The sequence below is a fragment of the Chroicocephalus ridibundus genome, chromosome 6, assembly GCF_963924245.1.
Source record: "Chroicocephalus ridibundus chromosome 6, bChrRid1.1, whole genome shotgun sequence".
Lineage (NCBI taxonomy): Eukaryota > Metazoa > Chordata > Aves > Charadriiformes > Laridae > Chroicocephalus > Chroicocephalus ridibundus.
In genome coordinates, this window is record NC_086289.1 from 15,457,705 (window position 1) to 15,475,770 (window position 18,066).

At 41.4% G+C, this 18,066-nt stretch overlaps 1 protein-coding gene across 11 annotated transcripts in view; it reads left to right on the plus strand.

Annotated features, from left to right (window-relative positions):
- BTRC (beta-transducin repeat containing E3 ubiquitin protein ligase) overlaps positions 1–18,066 on the plus strand; it is a 124,247-nt gene that overhangs the window by 53,473 nt on the left and 52,708 nt on the right. For 9 of the 11 annotated variants that reach the window (XM_063337586.1, XM_063337588.1, XM_063337591.1 and 6 more), the window contains one exon: positions 8,377–8,466. The exons of the other annotated variants lie outside the window; for them this stretch is intronic. In XM_063337586.1, the coding sequence (XP_063193656.1) occupies positions 8,377–8,466 (90 nt within the window). The remainder of the gene's footprint in view (positions 1–8,376; positions 8,467–18,066) is intronic. 11 annotated transcript variants of the gene reach the window in all.

Here is an 18,066-nt window from a genome sequence, read left to right on the forward strand (position 1 = left end):
GGAAAAAAATCCCTTTCTGTTACCCCATTCAAACAGGCCCTTTAGCATTTTCAAGAATATTCCCTCTCAACATTTTGGCACAGAATATTACCTCAGTTCATTCTTACGGATTTGAGATCATTTTGTTAAATTGCATGTAGCACCTAAAACATGATGTTGGTGCTATTGCAAGGTTAAAATAGGCACAGTCTGATCTTAAGAGTTTAAAGCCAATACACAAGCAAACCATAAGAAGCAGAAAGTGGTTAAAGAAGGTGGAGGAAAGGAAAGACAAAAAGTAGCAACCGTCAACTGTTTACTTGCAGGTGGTAGCCTCGTCCCGCTGCTTAGGGCTCCTCTCCAGGCGTATTTCTCCTCCTCAAAAGTATTTCTGCCATGCAAAGTTGAAGCCCTCTTTTCGCCTGGTGGGGAAGGTTACATGGTGAGGAGGGGTGAGGGTCCTTCAGCTCCCTCCCTCTTTTCCTTCCTCCCTCCAGGGAAGATGCTGCAGTTCAAATTTGGCTTCTGTTGGAGAGCTGGTCAAGGCAGGACATACCTGGTCTATAAAGTTGTCCTGGTTAGCTCTTCTTTTACGCTATTAACGCTTGCTAGTAAAGGAGTTGCTGGCTGAAAAGCCTCCTGAAATTGCCAGAAGTACATCCTTAGTCTTACTTTTAAGATTATTCTTCCCGTTTAATTTTTTTTTTCTTTATTCTCAAACCACAACAACAAAAAAGTCATTTCCATTCCTCTGTGACACTTAGTGCGTGTTAAAAAAACTAGCCGAGGCGGGTTGTGCCGGAGTCTAAGTTACAATGGGAACGCTGCCTTGTGGCGGAAAGGCCACTGGGCTCTTTCAGCATTAGTGCTAATAGGAATCTGTCACCCGGCCACATTTCTGCATTCCTCTGTAATTGAGTAAATTGCAAGTGTTGTCTGCTCCCCCCTGCCCTTTGTGTCCATGTCCACTTACCATCCGAAGAACGTGGGCAGTGATAAATAAAGCGCTGAACAGGGCTCTCAACTCTTTGAAAGCAGCGTGTTGCCAGCCCCCTAGTTATATTTCTTTAAGTGTTTATGTTTTTCTGTATTCTTTCTCTTGTGTGGCTGGAACCCTGGGGATCCAAAGCCATGAGAGAGGCCAAGAAGCTAACAAAGTAGCTGTCCCCTTGTTAGCTTGTTCCTTTCTTCTTTAAAAAACAAGATGAAAACCATCTGGCTCAGGGCATTACATTTTCCTCCCCCATGCACCTCTATAGATGAAGAGTTTCACCTGCAGTGAGGGTTTACATTGATTAGGGAGGGAGCAGTAATTCAAGCCTCCATCCACTTCAGTGGTACTTTGCAGTCTTTAAAGGTGCTGACCCATTGAGTTAAACTGTCAAGGGAGGATAAAAAAGGATCTTCATCCCGGGAGGTAACAGCTGCCAGGTTTTCAACACCTTGCACGCTGCTGGAAAAATGTCACGAATTGTCAATGGAAAGAAAAATCACTTGGCTGCCATCTTCCCTTAATGACGTGCCTTATAAAATGAAAGATTTAAGGGTGTAAAAATCAGCAAGTAGCTGTCAGGGAAAAAAAAAAAAAATATCCTGAGGGATTTTGAACAATGGGCCCAACAAGATGTATCCCGAAAGACTGCGAATAATGCATCCAAGTTGGAATAACCAGATCTGATTGGGATGACCATGGTTATCTTTGCACAGTGGGACAAGAGGGAAGTGAAAGCAGCAGTACAGAAGTATAACGTTACAATGCCTGTATTTAAAAAAAAAGGGGGGGGGGGGAAGTCTTGATTCATAAGCCAGTGAACTGAGAGAAGACATACTGTATTTCTGCTCTTTTGAGGACAATTTGTTTTCAAGCAGCTACCAGATGGCTAAATACCACGACATTTCCTTTTTCTCTCTCTCCCCCCACCCCCCCCGCCTTTTCTTTAACAAGAGATCTAGTTCTCCTTGCTCTTTGTTTTTGTTTGTTTTAATGCTTTTACGTCGCTGAACAACCCCGTGGTGTTTGGGCATTGTGGCATACTCCTTTTTTTGTTTCCTCCCCTGTGCATTTGATGGATGAGGAAAAAAGATCTTCAGCTTTAATGTAATTTCAGATAATAGGCAGATTGGAGTAAGGCTTTTTGTTTGTATTGTCTTGGGGTTTTTTGTTTTAGGGGCCTCTTTTTTTTGCTGTTTGTTTTAGGTAAGTCATTTTAATTGTACTGAGTAATTAGAAGGTACACACAGCCAAGGGAGCTTTGTTATGGTAATTGCTCAAGAAAACCCACTCCCCAACTACCATTGCCATGTGTTGAGACACGTCTTCCCTCTAGTGGCAATATTAAGGACTCTGGCTTTTGCAGTCGGCAAGGTGTAATTGCAATATGACAAACTGTGCTTTAGGGAAAATCCTGTAAATGATCTAGTTTTTTGTTTGGCTAGTCTTTATTTTGTCTTACGACTTTCCGTGGAGACTAGCCTTCCCAAGGCTGGGCTGGGGATAACAAAAATTTCATCTTAAGGATATAATCGCGGCGAATCCTGGGTAATGTTTTACAGCTTGACTTAATTCTAGTCTTCTTTTTAATTACCTGTTTATAAAAACGTTTTTAAATTTGTTGAGATTACTTAATTCTTTCAGAAGAAGCACCTCATTTGAAATAAATAAATAAATTGCATTTATTTTAAATAGTCCATGTGAAAGACCTTTAAAGGGTAATTAATGCAAGTCTCCTAAGACTCTAAGTAAGATGAAAGCGATCTTTCCAAATCTGCTGGAGTGATTTGTTTATATAACTTCCCACTTCTGCTGAATTCTTCTGAGCCTAATAACTTTTTTCTAACCGTTTGGCAATTTGTGCTTAGCTACAAAAGCCCTTGTTCAAAAAGAACAGTTTAATAACCTTATCCTTGAAAATGACTTGAAGGGAGGGTATGGGTTTTGTCTTTTTGCTGTGTTTTTATTAGTGTTATCTTTCTCTGATAAATCATGTAATTATTAACTATTGGGGGGGGAAATCTTATTGAACTCCTGGGTTGCAGCTTCTATTAAAAAGTGGAGTTTTGTTCAGGGACTGGGGATTCTCGGAATAAATGGCCAAAGAAATGGATTTCAGTTGGCGGAAAGGCTGCGCACACACACAAACACACACACTCGGAGTTAGTTCTGCCTGGGGTTCGAGGCTTCAGGTTGGCATTCAGTGTTTGTCCGGAGCTGCACCGGCAAGAGTGGAAATGTTTATGTGTTTATGTCAAAGAGCAGCATCGCACTTTCTTTAAAAAGAAAAATGTAACCAAAGATACTTACGGAATGAGATCAGATACAGCTCTATCTTTAGTGAACCATAGTCTAGCGTCTCTGTGGCATTTTAAGCCTTTGGCTGAGAGTGAATACAGCTTTGTGGTTCCCCTGCTTCTGACATGATTTGGTGCTGCCATATATTTGTAGTGGTTTTTTTTGTTTGGGTTTTCTTTTTTTTTTTTTTTTTTTTCATTAGAGCTTGTTTTGCTATAGGGCTGCTTAACACTGTTCTCAAACAGCTTTTGCAAGGTTACAGGAATGCAGCTTGGTAACAAGTTTGTGTCATTTTAAATATATACCTCCCAGTAAATAAGGAGGAGCCTTGCAATCAATCCCTTTTACTGTGTTATATGTTTCACCTGACAACTAAACCCTCTATTGATTAACCATTACTTTGTTAGATAATCTCGTGTCATTGAAGCCACTGTAAAAATTAAACTCTTTAAAATGTTTTACCCTAGCAGCAGTGCGAAAATTGAAAACTTGTTCAGAATTACAGCCAGCTTCCACAAAGAAGGTAGTTTTCAACAAACTGGTTTATGTTTGCATGCTTTATATGCAATATAAAAACATATTAAAGCACTCCAACGCAAAGCTATCTGCCTGTGGCGTTGAACCAGGCTACCATTTCAGTCTGCTTTTCCTTGGCGAAGAAACCTCTTACCTTGATGAAAGGTGAGGAGGAACTTGAACAGTTTTGGTGCAAATTAGATGAAATTTGTAAAAGGATCGAGCTTTAAAGGTGAGCGTGAGAAGTTTGCTTTTCTGAGGCTTGGTTCTGGTTTTGATTTTCTTGGTTCTCTTCTAGGTTAATCAGTGTTCCCACAGGCATTGGAATGAATGAAAGGAGGTTCTCTGATGTTGCAGTGTAGCATGAGAGAGACACCATCAAATGTTTCACCTAAAGTGTAGGACTCTGCGTTATTACTTGATGATATGACAGTCAGTCTGCTTTCAGTTAGGTCTTTTCACTAGTAACTCTTAGCGTACGAACACAAATATAACAATATCAGATAAAATCCATGTCCAGCAGTAACCATATGTCTCACAATAGCCAGTAACTGCTGCCTACAGAGGAACATTAGAAGAGGGCAGCTGTATAGTGCTACCTTCACAATACGTTCTCCCAGCTTCTCGTGACTTGACTTCGCAAGCCAGGTGCAGCTTCTTTGCAACATCATCAATACGTTTCCATTGAGACCTATTAAGTATAGTGACATTACCTCTTTTTTTTCCCCTGGACTTTAAGGGAGAACTAGGCTTACATCTGCCTTTTTGCTTGAAACCTTTTAAAACATATTGTAGAACATGCACATGGATCTTCTTTACCCTTTTTATTCATCCCACAAGGCTAATAATGCATTCTTCTGTGAGAATGTGAAAATAAGAACAGAAGAACTTTGTCACTTTGCAAACATAGTAATGGATGTTGAACTAAAGATGACTATGTTTTAATCTTAAATCTACATCCTGATGGGTTGAACCTATTATACACACTCCTTTCAGTTTTCTTTAATCCCCACTACTTCTATTGAGAAACAAAGAGCTGCTGAAGGACTACATGGTCGTCTGGTAATTTGGCACTTACATAGATCTTAACATAATAGAATTAATGTGTAAAAGTTGATTCTCACAGTAAAAGTATGTTCTTGTCTCCTTTCTGTGGCTGAAAAGCTTGAGAAGGAGGAATTTAAGTATGGTTGGCAAGTTGTCAAAGGACAGAGAGGTATTAATAGCACGGGAATGTCCAGGTCGGTCAGACCCAGAGTCTGCTCATCCAGTGCCGACTCCAGCACTGTCAGTGGAAGATGCTGTTGAATGAGAGCAAATGGGTCTGGCCACGCTCTCTGTGCTCCGTTCCCCTCCTGCTCCTGCAGCATCTCCTGCTGTTGCGCTAGGGATGTCCAGGGGATATCTCAGCCGAGTTCTCTGTGGACCTGCTCTCCATGAGTTTGTTTAACCCCTTTTTCCTCTTGCTGATGTTTTTCTCCTCAGTGTCCTGGGGCAGCAAGCTCCAGAAGTTCACTGCCTGCTCAGTGAAGAAGTGTTTCATTTTATCTGCTTTAAATTTATACTATAGCAGTTCCATCAAGTGTCACTAGTCCTGGTATTGTGGGATTTGATGAACAAGTTATTGATGCTATTCACACTGAGATGTAATGTGTGTATGAAAATAATAAAAATTAAGCAGTAGATTCGAATAATTGACATGCACACAACTTTTGAACAGTGACATAGTGAGCATGCTTCCTTCTCAGAAAGTTCTAGGATTTTGAGATTTAGCATTTAGTCTTTCATATTGTGTATTTGGATTGTCTGCTCTTTCCCACTTGTAAATGTGAGAGGAAGCCTGTTGTAAGCACGGCTTTTAAAAAGCTGGCTTGCTACCAAGGTTTGCGCATACCTGTCTTGGGAGAAAAAAGCCTGACAAGATCCGAGTTCAGTTCATGGTTCAGTTCATGGAGCCGCAGGCTTCCTTAGTTGCTTTTAGTAAATGTTTTTGTGGCTGAGCTTTTCATCTTCAAAGTCAAGTTAGTAGTAGCTTTCCGTGAGTCAGGGCTCCTCATAAAATTTACAGTATGTAGCAGATAAGTTGTGCAGAAATACTGCTACTGCAATTCTAGGAATTAAATTGCAAATGAAAGAAATCACAGATTTATGATAAATGGGTTAAATTACACAAATGTACATACTGAACAAAGAATCTTATCAACTCTTCATGCTTTTTCACCTTGAGAATCTGGTTGAATTTAACTAACATGATGCTTATGAAATTAAGTTTGCGTGGTATTGTCTGAACATCAGTGCAAAGCAGATGGTGTCAACTTTCTGTCCACCAGTTGGGCCGCTTACATCTAAGCCACAATTTATAATAGTTTATGCCATTCTGATCTTTCTTCTGAGGGGAAAGTTCTGTGCATACCAGAGTGATGGGTTTATGATGTTGGCAAATATTTGCAAGAGGCTAAGTTGAGTCCATCAGACTTCTGTTTGCTCGTGGCCTAATCCCAGTTTGAATCTGAACCTCCCCTGTTGAAAGATGCACTCTGTTCATTGCACGGCGCTTTGAAAGGATTTGTGTGTTTGAATTTTTCAGTTTCTCCTTCTGGATCCAGAGTCAGAAGTTGCTAGCTGGCTGCTAGTCGCAGCAGATATCGATGTTATGACTTGTAAGGAGATCTGCTGGAGCCAGGATATTCTGCATTCCTGTCTGTCACTGATTGTTTTCTGGTTAGAGAGCTCAATGAGAAAGAAAACGTGAACTGCTGAAGCAATGGAGAGGATGGGGCTTCTGTGCTCCTTTTTGTTTCCGTTTCATGGTGAACTTTAAAGGGGGTCTTGTAAAGAAGTAAGGTGGAAAGGACTGTGATTCCCTGAATTTCTCCAAGAGTGTCTGTACTGTGCTGAGCCAGTACAGATCCACCTGAGCCAGTATACTGATTTCCCGTGGTGGGCAATAAGGAGCGTTTAATAAGGAACATAAGAGCTTAGCTGAATAATGTTATAAACTGATTGTGAACACTCAGTTTCCATCGGTTGATGCTTACTATCCTCCTGAGCTGGAGACTGTCAGGAGCACTGGCTTTGTGGGTGTATCTCCTATTGCTCAGCATGACTCCTTTTTAATCTCTGCATTTTCGCCTCGGACGTCCTTTGCAGTATGTTCCTCTGCTGGTTTGTGCGTTACTACTGGCTGCATCTTTTGCAGGGTCAGGCCTGTGGCAGGGGGGCAAAAAGGGGAGATGATTTGCTGGTGCCTGGCGCTGAGGGCATCTGGCTGTGATGATGAAACTCTGGAACAGGCGGAGAGGTTTAGGAGCCTGTAGCTTGCCAGCGGTGCCCGCAGGTTTTGTAACCTATTGGCAGGTTTGGGGTTGAATTAGTTTCAAATCAAGCAAATAGAAATCTATAACAAGCCCTGAAAGAAGGATCTTCAGAGATGGCCAGCAAATATTACGGGGAGAGAACTGACAGGCAGTTCACTACGAATCTTTGTGCGTCCTCCCCTTAAGGCAATCTTAAAAATATCATGAATGTTAGTATGTTTTACTTAGTGCTCTTGGAAATGTCTTAGTAGCAAGTTTAATTTCATTCTCTTTCAACATGCTTCTTGGGTTTTCCCCACACAACTATTTGAGGTAGCAACATCTTCTCTGCGGTCCACTTACTTCGCTTGCAACAAAGCAAGTTTGTGCTTGCTTTTGGGCTGCCACTTTTGCTTGGGAGCAGTTTTCTGTAAATGGCGACAGGCACTGGGGTTTTAATCCAATACTGGAGCTGTTAGGTGTGACTATACTCTTTCTACTACTAGAAAATGTGAGCTTAATCAAGTAGTAATTAAAAAGGTGTTGAAAGTAGGGGGGGGAGCCTCCATTAAGAAACTCCTGAGTTCTTCAGGCATCTTCATTTAAACAGCCAAATCAACCAAAGTATAGTTTTAAACACACTTTGTAAGTACTGTTCATATGCTGCCCTTAAAAAAGGGAGAGACTGTGAATAATGTGTTCTGCAAAGACTCCAAAGTCTGCAGCCCCCGCTGAGGGTCCCCGGGCAGGACAGCATACGAGTTAAAGAAAAAGGACATTCTACTTTAAAAGAAAAAGCTTTCCGAAATTATGAAGATTTAATGCAACAAGTGAGATGTGGTCTGCATTTGCTCCCTTTTGATTATAACCTTCATACTGTCCCCATGTATTTTTACCTGATTAAGAGAGGGGATGTTTATTAACATTTGACATACACTGTGATAACTAATATGGAGAAATCACCTTGCTTTAGTTGGTCAGTTACGCAGCGTTTTGTGAAAGACCAAACAACCGAGATGAGATTTTGTTTTTCCTTTTTCAAAGGAAAAGGAAAAGAGGAGAAAAATCTTTTTTTCCCTTTGTATCTCAGAACTATAAAATTGTACGTAGCTTCTCAGAGGACATGCATGCCCTCAACATAGGCTTTTGCTGTAAACTAGTTTATTTTGGTTCGAAACGTTTACACCTTAGGAAAAAGGAAATGTAGTAGAGTTGTTGTGAGTCCCTGTGCCAAAAATGTGGTGCCTGGAAGAAAATCGTGTTCTTCTATTCATAACCATTTTAATCTTTCTGCAGACCTACAACAGCTGTGCCAGACTGTGCTTAAACCAGGAAACAGTATGTCTAGGAAGCACTGCTATGAAGACTGAAAATTGTGTGGCCAAAGTAAGTAAGAGAACGGCTTTGGTTTTGAGGGTTTTTTAGCAGATTGTTCATTGTTAATCAAAAAAAAGTTCTTGTTAAAAATTGCAGTTAGAAAAAAATATTTAAACAGAAAGCCAGTATTTTGGGCAGGTTTTTCTGTCCTTCAGTGTAGTTTTCAGACTTGCGGTTTTTCCATGTTGGAAATGAATTTACTTGAGTCCTGAGCTATCTAGAATTGAAGGGTTCATTCTGTTATACAAGTAATAGGCTTTTCCAGTGGGATGACCTATACCTGCCATGTAATTAGCTGTGGCCACTTCAAATGATAAATGTCTAGATATATGCTAAAAATACTGCATGAGAGCTCTTTGTATCATGGTTCCCTTTCTTAGCTACCAGAGGGAAGGTGCAAAAACAAGGACCTTTCAATTAAAATACAGTGAAGGATGTATTTAAGGGAAAGGGAGGAGGGGAGATATGGTGAGAAAATGGATATATTAGCCCATCAGAGAAAAGTAATTCCTTGAGAATTGTAGTAGATGCGATCGGAAAAGATGAGGTGCCATTAGCCACCCTCTTTTCTTAAAATTCAGCGTAACTAGAGTAAAATGACATACACGTAGGGCTGCTTGTGAATGGAAAACATTTGAACTGTGATGCAGCATGTAGAGAAAGGCTGCGCGAAGGATGCGTTTAGCCTTGTGCGAGCTTCGTATTTCCACTGAGAGGAAGTTCAGAATGGGCATGCAGGACAGATCAGTGCACGCAGCCATCTGTTACCGAAACCAGCTGGCATTTTGTTGCTCCTCTGTCACCACAAACCTGGCCACTCAAAAGCCTGTTTTCTCTTTCGGTTATTTATTCCTTGATCTTCTCAAAGTCCTTTTTTTCCCCATATTTTGAATGGTTGTTAAAGGTGCCTTGTCCCTTTGGGGCCCATTTTTGTATTGACCTTTAAAGATAATTTCCCGACTAAATCTTTTCTAGGATTTTGCTGTTGAAATTTGGATGTCCCATTACTTTTGTTTCCTGTCAGGGAACTGGCCATCGTAAAAGTTTGTCATGGTGCTCGCAGGTAGCTTAGCGCTCGTAAACTCTGCTCGGCATGCCAGGTTACCTTCCAGTGGAGAAGCACTTCTGAGGGAAGCTACCGATCTTGGTACAAAGTGCTAATATTTAATACCAACACCTCCGTTGTTAGCTTACGACAACTGGTATCGCACACTAAGGCACTTTACGATACAAAGTAGGTGAAACCCTTTGAGAAAAGCACCAGAACAACTCTTACTGAATCATATTGGCGTACCGCATCCTTCTGATGCCATGAAGCAGCTCACAGCAAGCTAGCTGGAGTAAAGCCATTCAACCCCATCTTGCTTTATAGCATTTTGTCTGACCTGGTCATCTTACTAAGGAGCAAGGATGTGCAGGAACTAATAAACGCATAAAGCTAATTTATGTGATGCCTCTTTTAACTGCAATGACATAACTTTAACATCCTAATGCCCCGAATAATAAACTCTCCTAAAACTGTGTTTCAGTGGGATCCTGGTAAGAGGTGTGGGTAAGGCTCAAGGCAGGAACAGCAAGACTTGTTTCATGTTATTGAGGATGAATTTGAACCATCACCCTCAGATGAAAAAGCACGTATTTTAAAGTATTGAGTCTCTGTATGCCATAGGACAATATATATGTATATATGCTATAAGACAATCTGCCATCACACATATATATATGAAAAAAACCGTATATACATGCATACACACACACATATACGTATACAAAAACATAAGGACTTTTCTAGGGATATAATTCCTCCTTTACTAGCTCGCCTGGCTATTGTACTCCGTTCCTTTGCCTTTCCAGCTACAAACCAAAATGAAATAGGTTCTAAGAAAGCTTGTCTTTCAAATTCCAGAAGTGTTGAAGCATTTATAAATCCAGTTAGCTAAATTCGGATGGCTCAGTGATGGCATAGGCAAATGGCACAACTGTTAAATATTCCCTAGGTGAAGGGCTTAAATGGGATTTAAGGAGTTCAGAGGCCTTCACCTAGCTTTATGCACATGGCAAGTTTTATCCTCCATGATTGATGCAGGATACAGCCTTGGACTTTAAAATGTTTTGTTAGGAGGGTGAAGACTGGAAAGTATAACTGTGGGTTTCTTTATCTGTAGCACTTTTGGAAAAGGGGTTTCAATTTTTTTTAAACCGGCGTTGAAGGACAAAAAAGGATTACTTTGGAAATCATGATTTATTTTTTCTGATTCTGCAGTGCGGTATTAGCCCTAACTGGGGGCCACAGTCAGCATTGTCACAAGCTTGTCAGAAGTGTCAGTCAGTCAGCAAGGGGCGATGTTTTTTCCAAAACCGGAATTTCTGATTCTGCACCTACTTGCAAAAAAGAAAATTGTGCTCTTTTAAGACTGTATTAATGCCATTTGCTGATCATGTACTTGATGTTTCAAAAGTTTGTTCAAAGAATGACATGCAGCTTCCCTTGAGGCCACACACATCAATATTGAGATACCTTTTTTCAGACTGAAGCACTGTCCATCCATCAAGCTCTCTTGTGAAGGAATGCTTCCATACAGGACAGTCAGGTGTAACTTACCAACCTAGCAACTGGCATTCTTTCTAAAATGGAGGGAAAAGAGGTTTATAATAAACATATATGCATTTTCAAGTATGGAGGGTAGGATAGGGCTACTGTCTTTTTCACCACTCATGGAAGTGTGTGTTAGTTAGGAAACCTTGTCTGCCTGGTCTTGAATACAATGTTATGTTCACTGTGCAGCCAGGTGCTCCGTGGCTTTTGCAAACCTACGGATTATCTAGTTTTATTCAGGCATTTAAAAACAAAACTATAATATCACATTCTGATGAATCTTTGTATTTTGCTCTTAGTAGTGCTTTTCTGGTATTTGCCCTCTGAAACTCCATTGATAGGACTTGGGTATATTTGGGTAGAAGCAAATAAGGAGCAGTAGAAATTGTTTCAATAATTTAATGTTTTGACTAGGGAGACGGGATCTTGAATTAAAAATTATATATCGTGATGCACAGATGTCACCTGTGTGATCTGTAACATTGCTTCTCTTCCATCCACAGGAGTTTCTCCATTAACCTTTTGGCATCCTTTGGCCAATTGCATTTGAGTGATCAACAGGTCTGATGTATATTTAACCTGATGTCTTTAAAAAGGAAATGCAATCCCTAATTATGTTTTTATAAACACACACACATAAAATCCTCTTGTTTGTAGAAACCAAAAAATGTCTGTGAGAGGATTTCTTTTGACGATTCTACTGGTGCGCGACCACAAGTGGACAGCTTTGTCAGGAATTGGTGCTAGGTGCTTAAATAAGGTAGAAATGTAGCATGAACCTGAGCTCCCAGGACAGGGTGTTTGGTTTTAATGAGGCTTATTGAAATCTGGCCAAATGAGCATCTGTTCCTATTGTTTGTTCCATATTTTGTAAGCCAGTATCTTCAGGCCAGATAATGGTGTTGGTGTGTGCTTCATCCTCAATTAGAGAGGGGCACAGTTAAAAATCCCCTGGCATCTGGTATGTCACTAGGATTCTTGTGATGCTCCTGGGTGTGCAAACAAGTTTCTCTTCTGTTCTGCATCCGGGACCGTTTACTTTCTGTGGTGACCTTCACACTTTCTACTTGCTGTGCAGTGGGGGATGCTCTGATGTGTCTCCAGTCACCTTGGCTGAGCCTTTGCTTGGATGGATTATATATATTCCTGTTTTCAAACAGAGGTCTTACCTTTTCACCCTTTCATCATGTGGGCTGCATTAGGTTTGAATTTAGCTGTTCACTTGGAGTCCATTAGATTTTGCACTTCCCTGGATCATGGAAATATCCCTCTGATTCAAAGTGCCTTTTTCTTTCCCAGCAAGAGACTGGTGCACAGCTGATCTCGCAGAGTTTACAGTCAGTACCCATTTCCTGTATTCATTAGATAGGTCTTTACTGTTTATTAACTCCTGCAGTCAGTTCTAGTTCGTCTGTGTCCGCTACATAAAGAAGCGTTCTCAGTTTCGTTTTGCACGCTGAATTCTTTCCTACATGTACCAGAGATAGGCACCCTATGGCATACCTGCCAGAGACAGCACAGAGACGCCTTCTAAACAGCATACAGCATCCCTGGGTTTCTTCTTAGTTCTGAACTCAGCAGCAGCAGCTGGGAGGGGTTCTCTGCCTCTATCTTTATCTGGGATAAGTGAAATTGGAGGAAGGAAAATACTGTCAAGCACAGCACCCTTGAAAAATTAGACTTCTGTTTTCAGGCTACTCTTTGCTACCTACATGTGATAATTAGTCCTGCTTTTTAGGGTACCGCCAAACCAAGGGACTTCTCAGGGTCTTTTTTAAGCATGTTTTGTCTTCTAGGGAATGTTTGATTGCTGTTCATCACACTTCTAAAAGTGCATGCTGCAATGATTGCAGTTTTGAACTAGGAATCTAGAAAGGGTTTATACCCTTTAACGCCGTCATTTTGTTGTCTGCAGACGTGATGGCTTTTCTTATTCATCTTCATTAAGGGAACTGAATAATACTCTCCTTGCAGAGATGTGAAAATTTAACTGTGTGATGCTTTTTTTGACCCGTGAATGAAAAGTCCAGCTTAAGCATGCAGTGATGTTCTGCCCGCTTGGCAAGCTGTTTGTAGCGGACAGGGGGACAGAGCTGTGTTCGGCTCAGTTCTGGCAACACAGAACAGGGCTTGGCACTTCAAGTATGCTATGTGAAATTTTCTTTCAAAGATGCATATTGTTATTTAGCTATAGCTACACATTTTACAATCAAGGATGATTCAGCTAAAGCAAGGAATGGTGGAAGTAGCTGGTAATTGAAATCTCCCTTCCTTTGTCAGTTCTTTCTGCATCGCTACTTCTGAATTTTTAGAACAAAAATAGTCTGCACAACAGTAACATTGAGCTCAGAATTTTTATATGAATTCAAAGGAGAAGCCACGAGTACTCTTTAATAAACAAACATTTAGGGTTCCAGGCTGAATGTTCCAGTTGGCAGTAGGACAAATTGATCTGAAGAGCGTCCCTCTTGTACTCTCAAGTCCCTTTATGTCACAGATTGATGGCTCCTCTTTCCTGAGAGTGTCCCTGCATTTACTTTGCATGAACAGCACAACCAACTCAGAGTTCTGCTGTGATACACCACTGGGTCGGTATATCTTCAGATAATGTGTAGTTTTCCAGTGTTTTTGAAGCCTTTCCAGTCCTTGAGATTGAAATAAGAGCAAGTTAATCATCAACAAATATTATTTGACTAGCTACATTCAGTTTCTGATACTCATTCCGCTGTTTTAATGAGAAAGTATGTTCCTCCATACCTTAATTTTTAGTATTAAGCTTCTGTGTGATGATGCGGAGGGGCTGTCAGTGGACATGCTTCCAGCTCCAAACCCCTCGGTAGCCGTGTCCCTTTTTGTGGCTTGGATATACCTTTCTCTGGGACGACAGTTTTTGAGGCCATTGCAGACTGGATAAATGCTGCCTCAGCCACTGGCTAATAGAGATTTAAGCATGTCCTTTTAGCCTTCTGTTGTAGGTATTCTCTCTGTAAAAAGAGGGTTGTGTGAATGGTGGGTATTGCAGGGACATTGCTGGGATTACTTAATGTTCAAAAGGTGCTTTGAAACTGTGAATTATCAGTATTTAGATAGCACAAGTAGAAAACAGCATTGGAGTTTTATCTAAAAGCTTGCACCTAATGATGATCTTCCTTTCTTAGTCATATGTCTACTTTTATCTTAATTGTGATTTCTCATTTTTTATTTTTTATTTAGGTCAAGATAGTCTTTATGCTTTAGCTTCCCCTCGGTCTAATAACCTCTTCGCAAATGACTGACAAAGAAATGTGATATTCCTGCTCCCCCCACCCCACCATACACATTCTCCAGATTTTGATAGACTTGTTTTATTTATTTCCAAAATTATATCCGCAGGAAACAAGCTGTTTAAATTCAGATTATGCTGAAGCAAAATGGTCCTGGTATGAGAAGCAACGTGCTGTTTTATGAGCGCAGAGTCCCTTTTCTCATAACTGATTGATAGTAAATATTTTCCTGAAGAATTATTGCCAACCATGAACAGTGCAACTGTTTCACTTTTTTTTTTTCTGTGCTACTTGCTGTACCAGCCATTGTCTGTAATTAAGATCTACAATTCACAATGCAGACGTTTGCACTTCCTCTGGGTCTGAGCTATTTATAAGGCATTTCAGCTGTTCAGAGTTTCTTTTGAGTGTTAAACTACATGTAAACAGGCTTCTTTAGTCTTCAGTTACGCAAACACTGTGGAGTGGTTGTCATTTCTGCTTCTCTTACCACCCAAAATTACTTTGCATGTCAGTGAAGCCACAAATTAAGAATTACACTTGGTGTTTTTTTTAAATGCAAAGAGACTTTGAAGAAATAGTAATATAATAGTTAACTCATAAATTGCTTTATAGCTGAGGGTCTCTAAGTGTATTTGGGAGATCAGTTCTCAAAGCTCTACAGTAAGGATGGTCAGTCAGGTGTTATGCAAAATCTGGATATGAAGAATCATTTCCAAAGTTTGGTCAACTTGATGGAGATGTTTCTACTTTTTGGAGCCCTGGGTTTGGAATCTTGAGAGAGCAAGTTGTGTTACCCGTGAAGTTGAGATCAGTAAATACTGGAGGGGCTCCCACACAGATCTTAGAAACTCCTTCTCAGGTTTGACTGGTTTTAAGGAAAAACTTTCATGGTGATGACAGTCAACTGGAACAGGTTGCTTGTGGAGGCTCTGCAGCCTCCATCCTTGGAGGTTTTCAAGGCCACACTAGATGAAGCCCTGAACTACATGGTCTGACCGTGTAACGCACCCTGCTTTGAGCAGAAGGTTGGGCTGGAGAACTCCCGAGGTCCCTTCTAAATTGAATCATCCTGAGATCCTCTCAGTATACAGGCAGTGAACGTGTAATAGAAGAGTCTTTTAAAATTTCGAACTTGACCTGGCATCCTTAATCAAATTCCCCTGCACCTGTGTTGTGTGTAGTGTCACATGCTGTAGTTGCACCCCAAGTGTTTGCTGGTTTGGTGATTGATACTCTGCATAAAGAATTACAGCCTGAGGTCTTCATTCAAGTCCCGTCACGTTGAGCCTGTCAGGAGTGTTCACCAGGATGAGAGTTATGAAGCGAACTGGACCTGCACTTACAAAGTACTTTGGGATCTTTTGTGCTGGAAATGTGAAACAGTTTGGAATCCAAATCATTGGTGGCTTTAGTGGTAAATGGTGGCAAACACGAAGAGAAGCATCGCTTCTTAAGTAGTCACCTGCAGTGGCAGCACCCTCAGATGGTGGAGAATACAGATGCCATTAACGTGACATTAATTAGATATGTTTTCGGTGTTCTTCAAATGCAAGAATTGACAAAGTTGTGTGAAAAATACATTCAATTCTTGCGCTAAAGCTTGCGTGAAACGCTGGAATAATCGTTTCATAGTGGAGCCCGCTGCAGGGAAGTCATTGGCGTGGGCAAGCATCACGTTTCAGAAGGCAGAGCGAGTTCGGAGTTTAGCCTAGCAAGAGAGCTGCTAAAAAGGAGCCCTTTTTTTCGTAGACGGATGGGGGTTACCGTTGGGGGTAGGCTCCGCCGTCTTTGCCGTTCGGGGGGGAGCGGGCAGGGGAGGGGAAACGGCGTGGAGCAAGTCGGTGGCGGGGCGGGCGCTGCGGCGGCGGGCGCTGGTGCGTGGCGGATCTCCCGCACGCGGGGATCACACGGCTCCTCCAAAAGTCAAACGATCAATTCGCCTCGTTTTGGCTCTGTACTTAATGCACAAACAGTGCGATCTGCAGGGCTGTAATTGCATTGTTAGGGCCAAGGAACAAGCCTGTGCCTTTTCAGCAGACAGCTGGCAGGGAAAGAGGCATGTTGTTAGGAAAGAGAGAGGCAAGGCAAATAAAATTACTGCTAACGCTCAGAGATCGGCAGGAGTCCTACTTGCCTAATCTTACCGGTGGGAGCAAGCGGCTGTTGTAATCCAATTATAGCAGCATAAGCAATTTGTTAGACACTCCGCATAATGTAACAATTTCCCAATAAACTCTGACTTGTAATAACGTCGGCAAGAGCCCACATAAATCTGCCCGAATGGTGGGGGCTGGAGTGTTCGGCTGGGGGCTTGTAATTTGTGCCATCAGCACGTTTTGTGGAGTGTGGTGTGGTGCAGTCTTTCAGTGCAGGAATTTTAAGGAGAAAAGCATGGCACGCCCCTCCAAGAGAAAACCATTAGCAAGGGTCAAAAGAGATAGCAAACAAAGCTGGGAGGAGGCTTTTCTAGGAGGGAGGGAAAAATCAAGCCCCAAACACAAGGCTCTAGCTGATGAGGATTTAAAAATACTAAAAAGCAGTAACGAAAATCGTGGCATTTTAAATTACAGCAGGGGGAGGAGGGGGAACTAGAATTACATCTGTTTTGGAGGGGGAGGGAGGAGGATACCCTTCCTTGTATTTAAGCCATTAAATATTAAAAAAGAAGCTCAAGTGTTGAAAGGGATGCTCTGTGCTTACAAGATAGAGAAGCCACGGATCCTGTCCCAAGCAATTCATAATCTACAAAGGGAAAAATAAACCTTTTCTGGTATCCAGTTACTCTCCCGTTGTCTTTCTTGCAGCTCCTAGCTGGCTTCATGCGTATTGGCACAGCATCTTGATGATGTGTCTGAGAGATAAAACGTAGGTCTAGAACCATTCACTTTGAGCGTACCCCAGTGAATTTAACTTTTTTGGCACAATGATGAATGTCCCCCCTGGTTCATGCAGATCTACACAAAGAACTAATCTAATTTAGATATTATTTAAAAGTAAAATCAGTCTGCTGCGCTCTGCCTGTCAGTCTTAGAGCACATTGCAAGTTACAGCATCGTAGACACCAGTTTGAGGTTTATGTTTAGCAAGATTTAAGGTATCATATTTCTGTTAATCCCTCTATTTAGCATTTCCCTTTGCTAAGATGCAGATAGGCAGCAGGCAAAACAACGTCGGTCCCTTTATATACAGCATAGAGACTGTCTAGGATTTTCAGTGTCGTTCTTACCACTGCTGCGGTGTAAAAATGCCCGGCTTCATACCGCTAGCAATACTTTATTCATTTCTTAGCTATGGGATCCTGTGAGGCTTCAGCGTGGAGTGACATTTCTGTTCTGACTCATTCCCAAGTTGTGGCAGCACAATGCCTTTTCGTAGGGGGAAAAAATAGTTCCCAGCCGTACAAAACAGTTTCCCGTATCCTTTGGAGCTCTTGCTCTCAGTCCCCGTGTTTTGATGCTGGGCTATGCAGGCTTCTTTACTTAGCAAAAAAAAAAATAAATAAACCCAAAACTAAATGCTTGACCTTGCACATACAGCTCACACAATTATGTCTGTACGGTGTTTGCCTTTACGGTAGTACTGTATTTTGTGCGATTTTGCGGTGTATTTACATATTCACCTGCCATTAGTTCTGAGATGATTTTTATTTAAACTGTAAAATAGAAGCAGAGATGCGCAGGCAGGCTGCCGTGAGGATAATGCTGCATATTTTGCCCTTCTTTATGTGGAAGTCAAGCCTCTATTGTT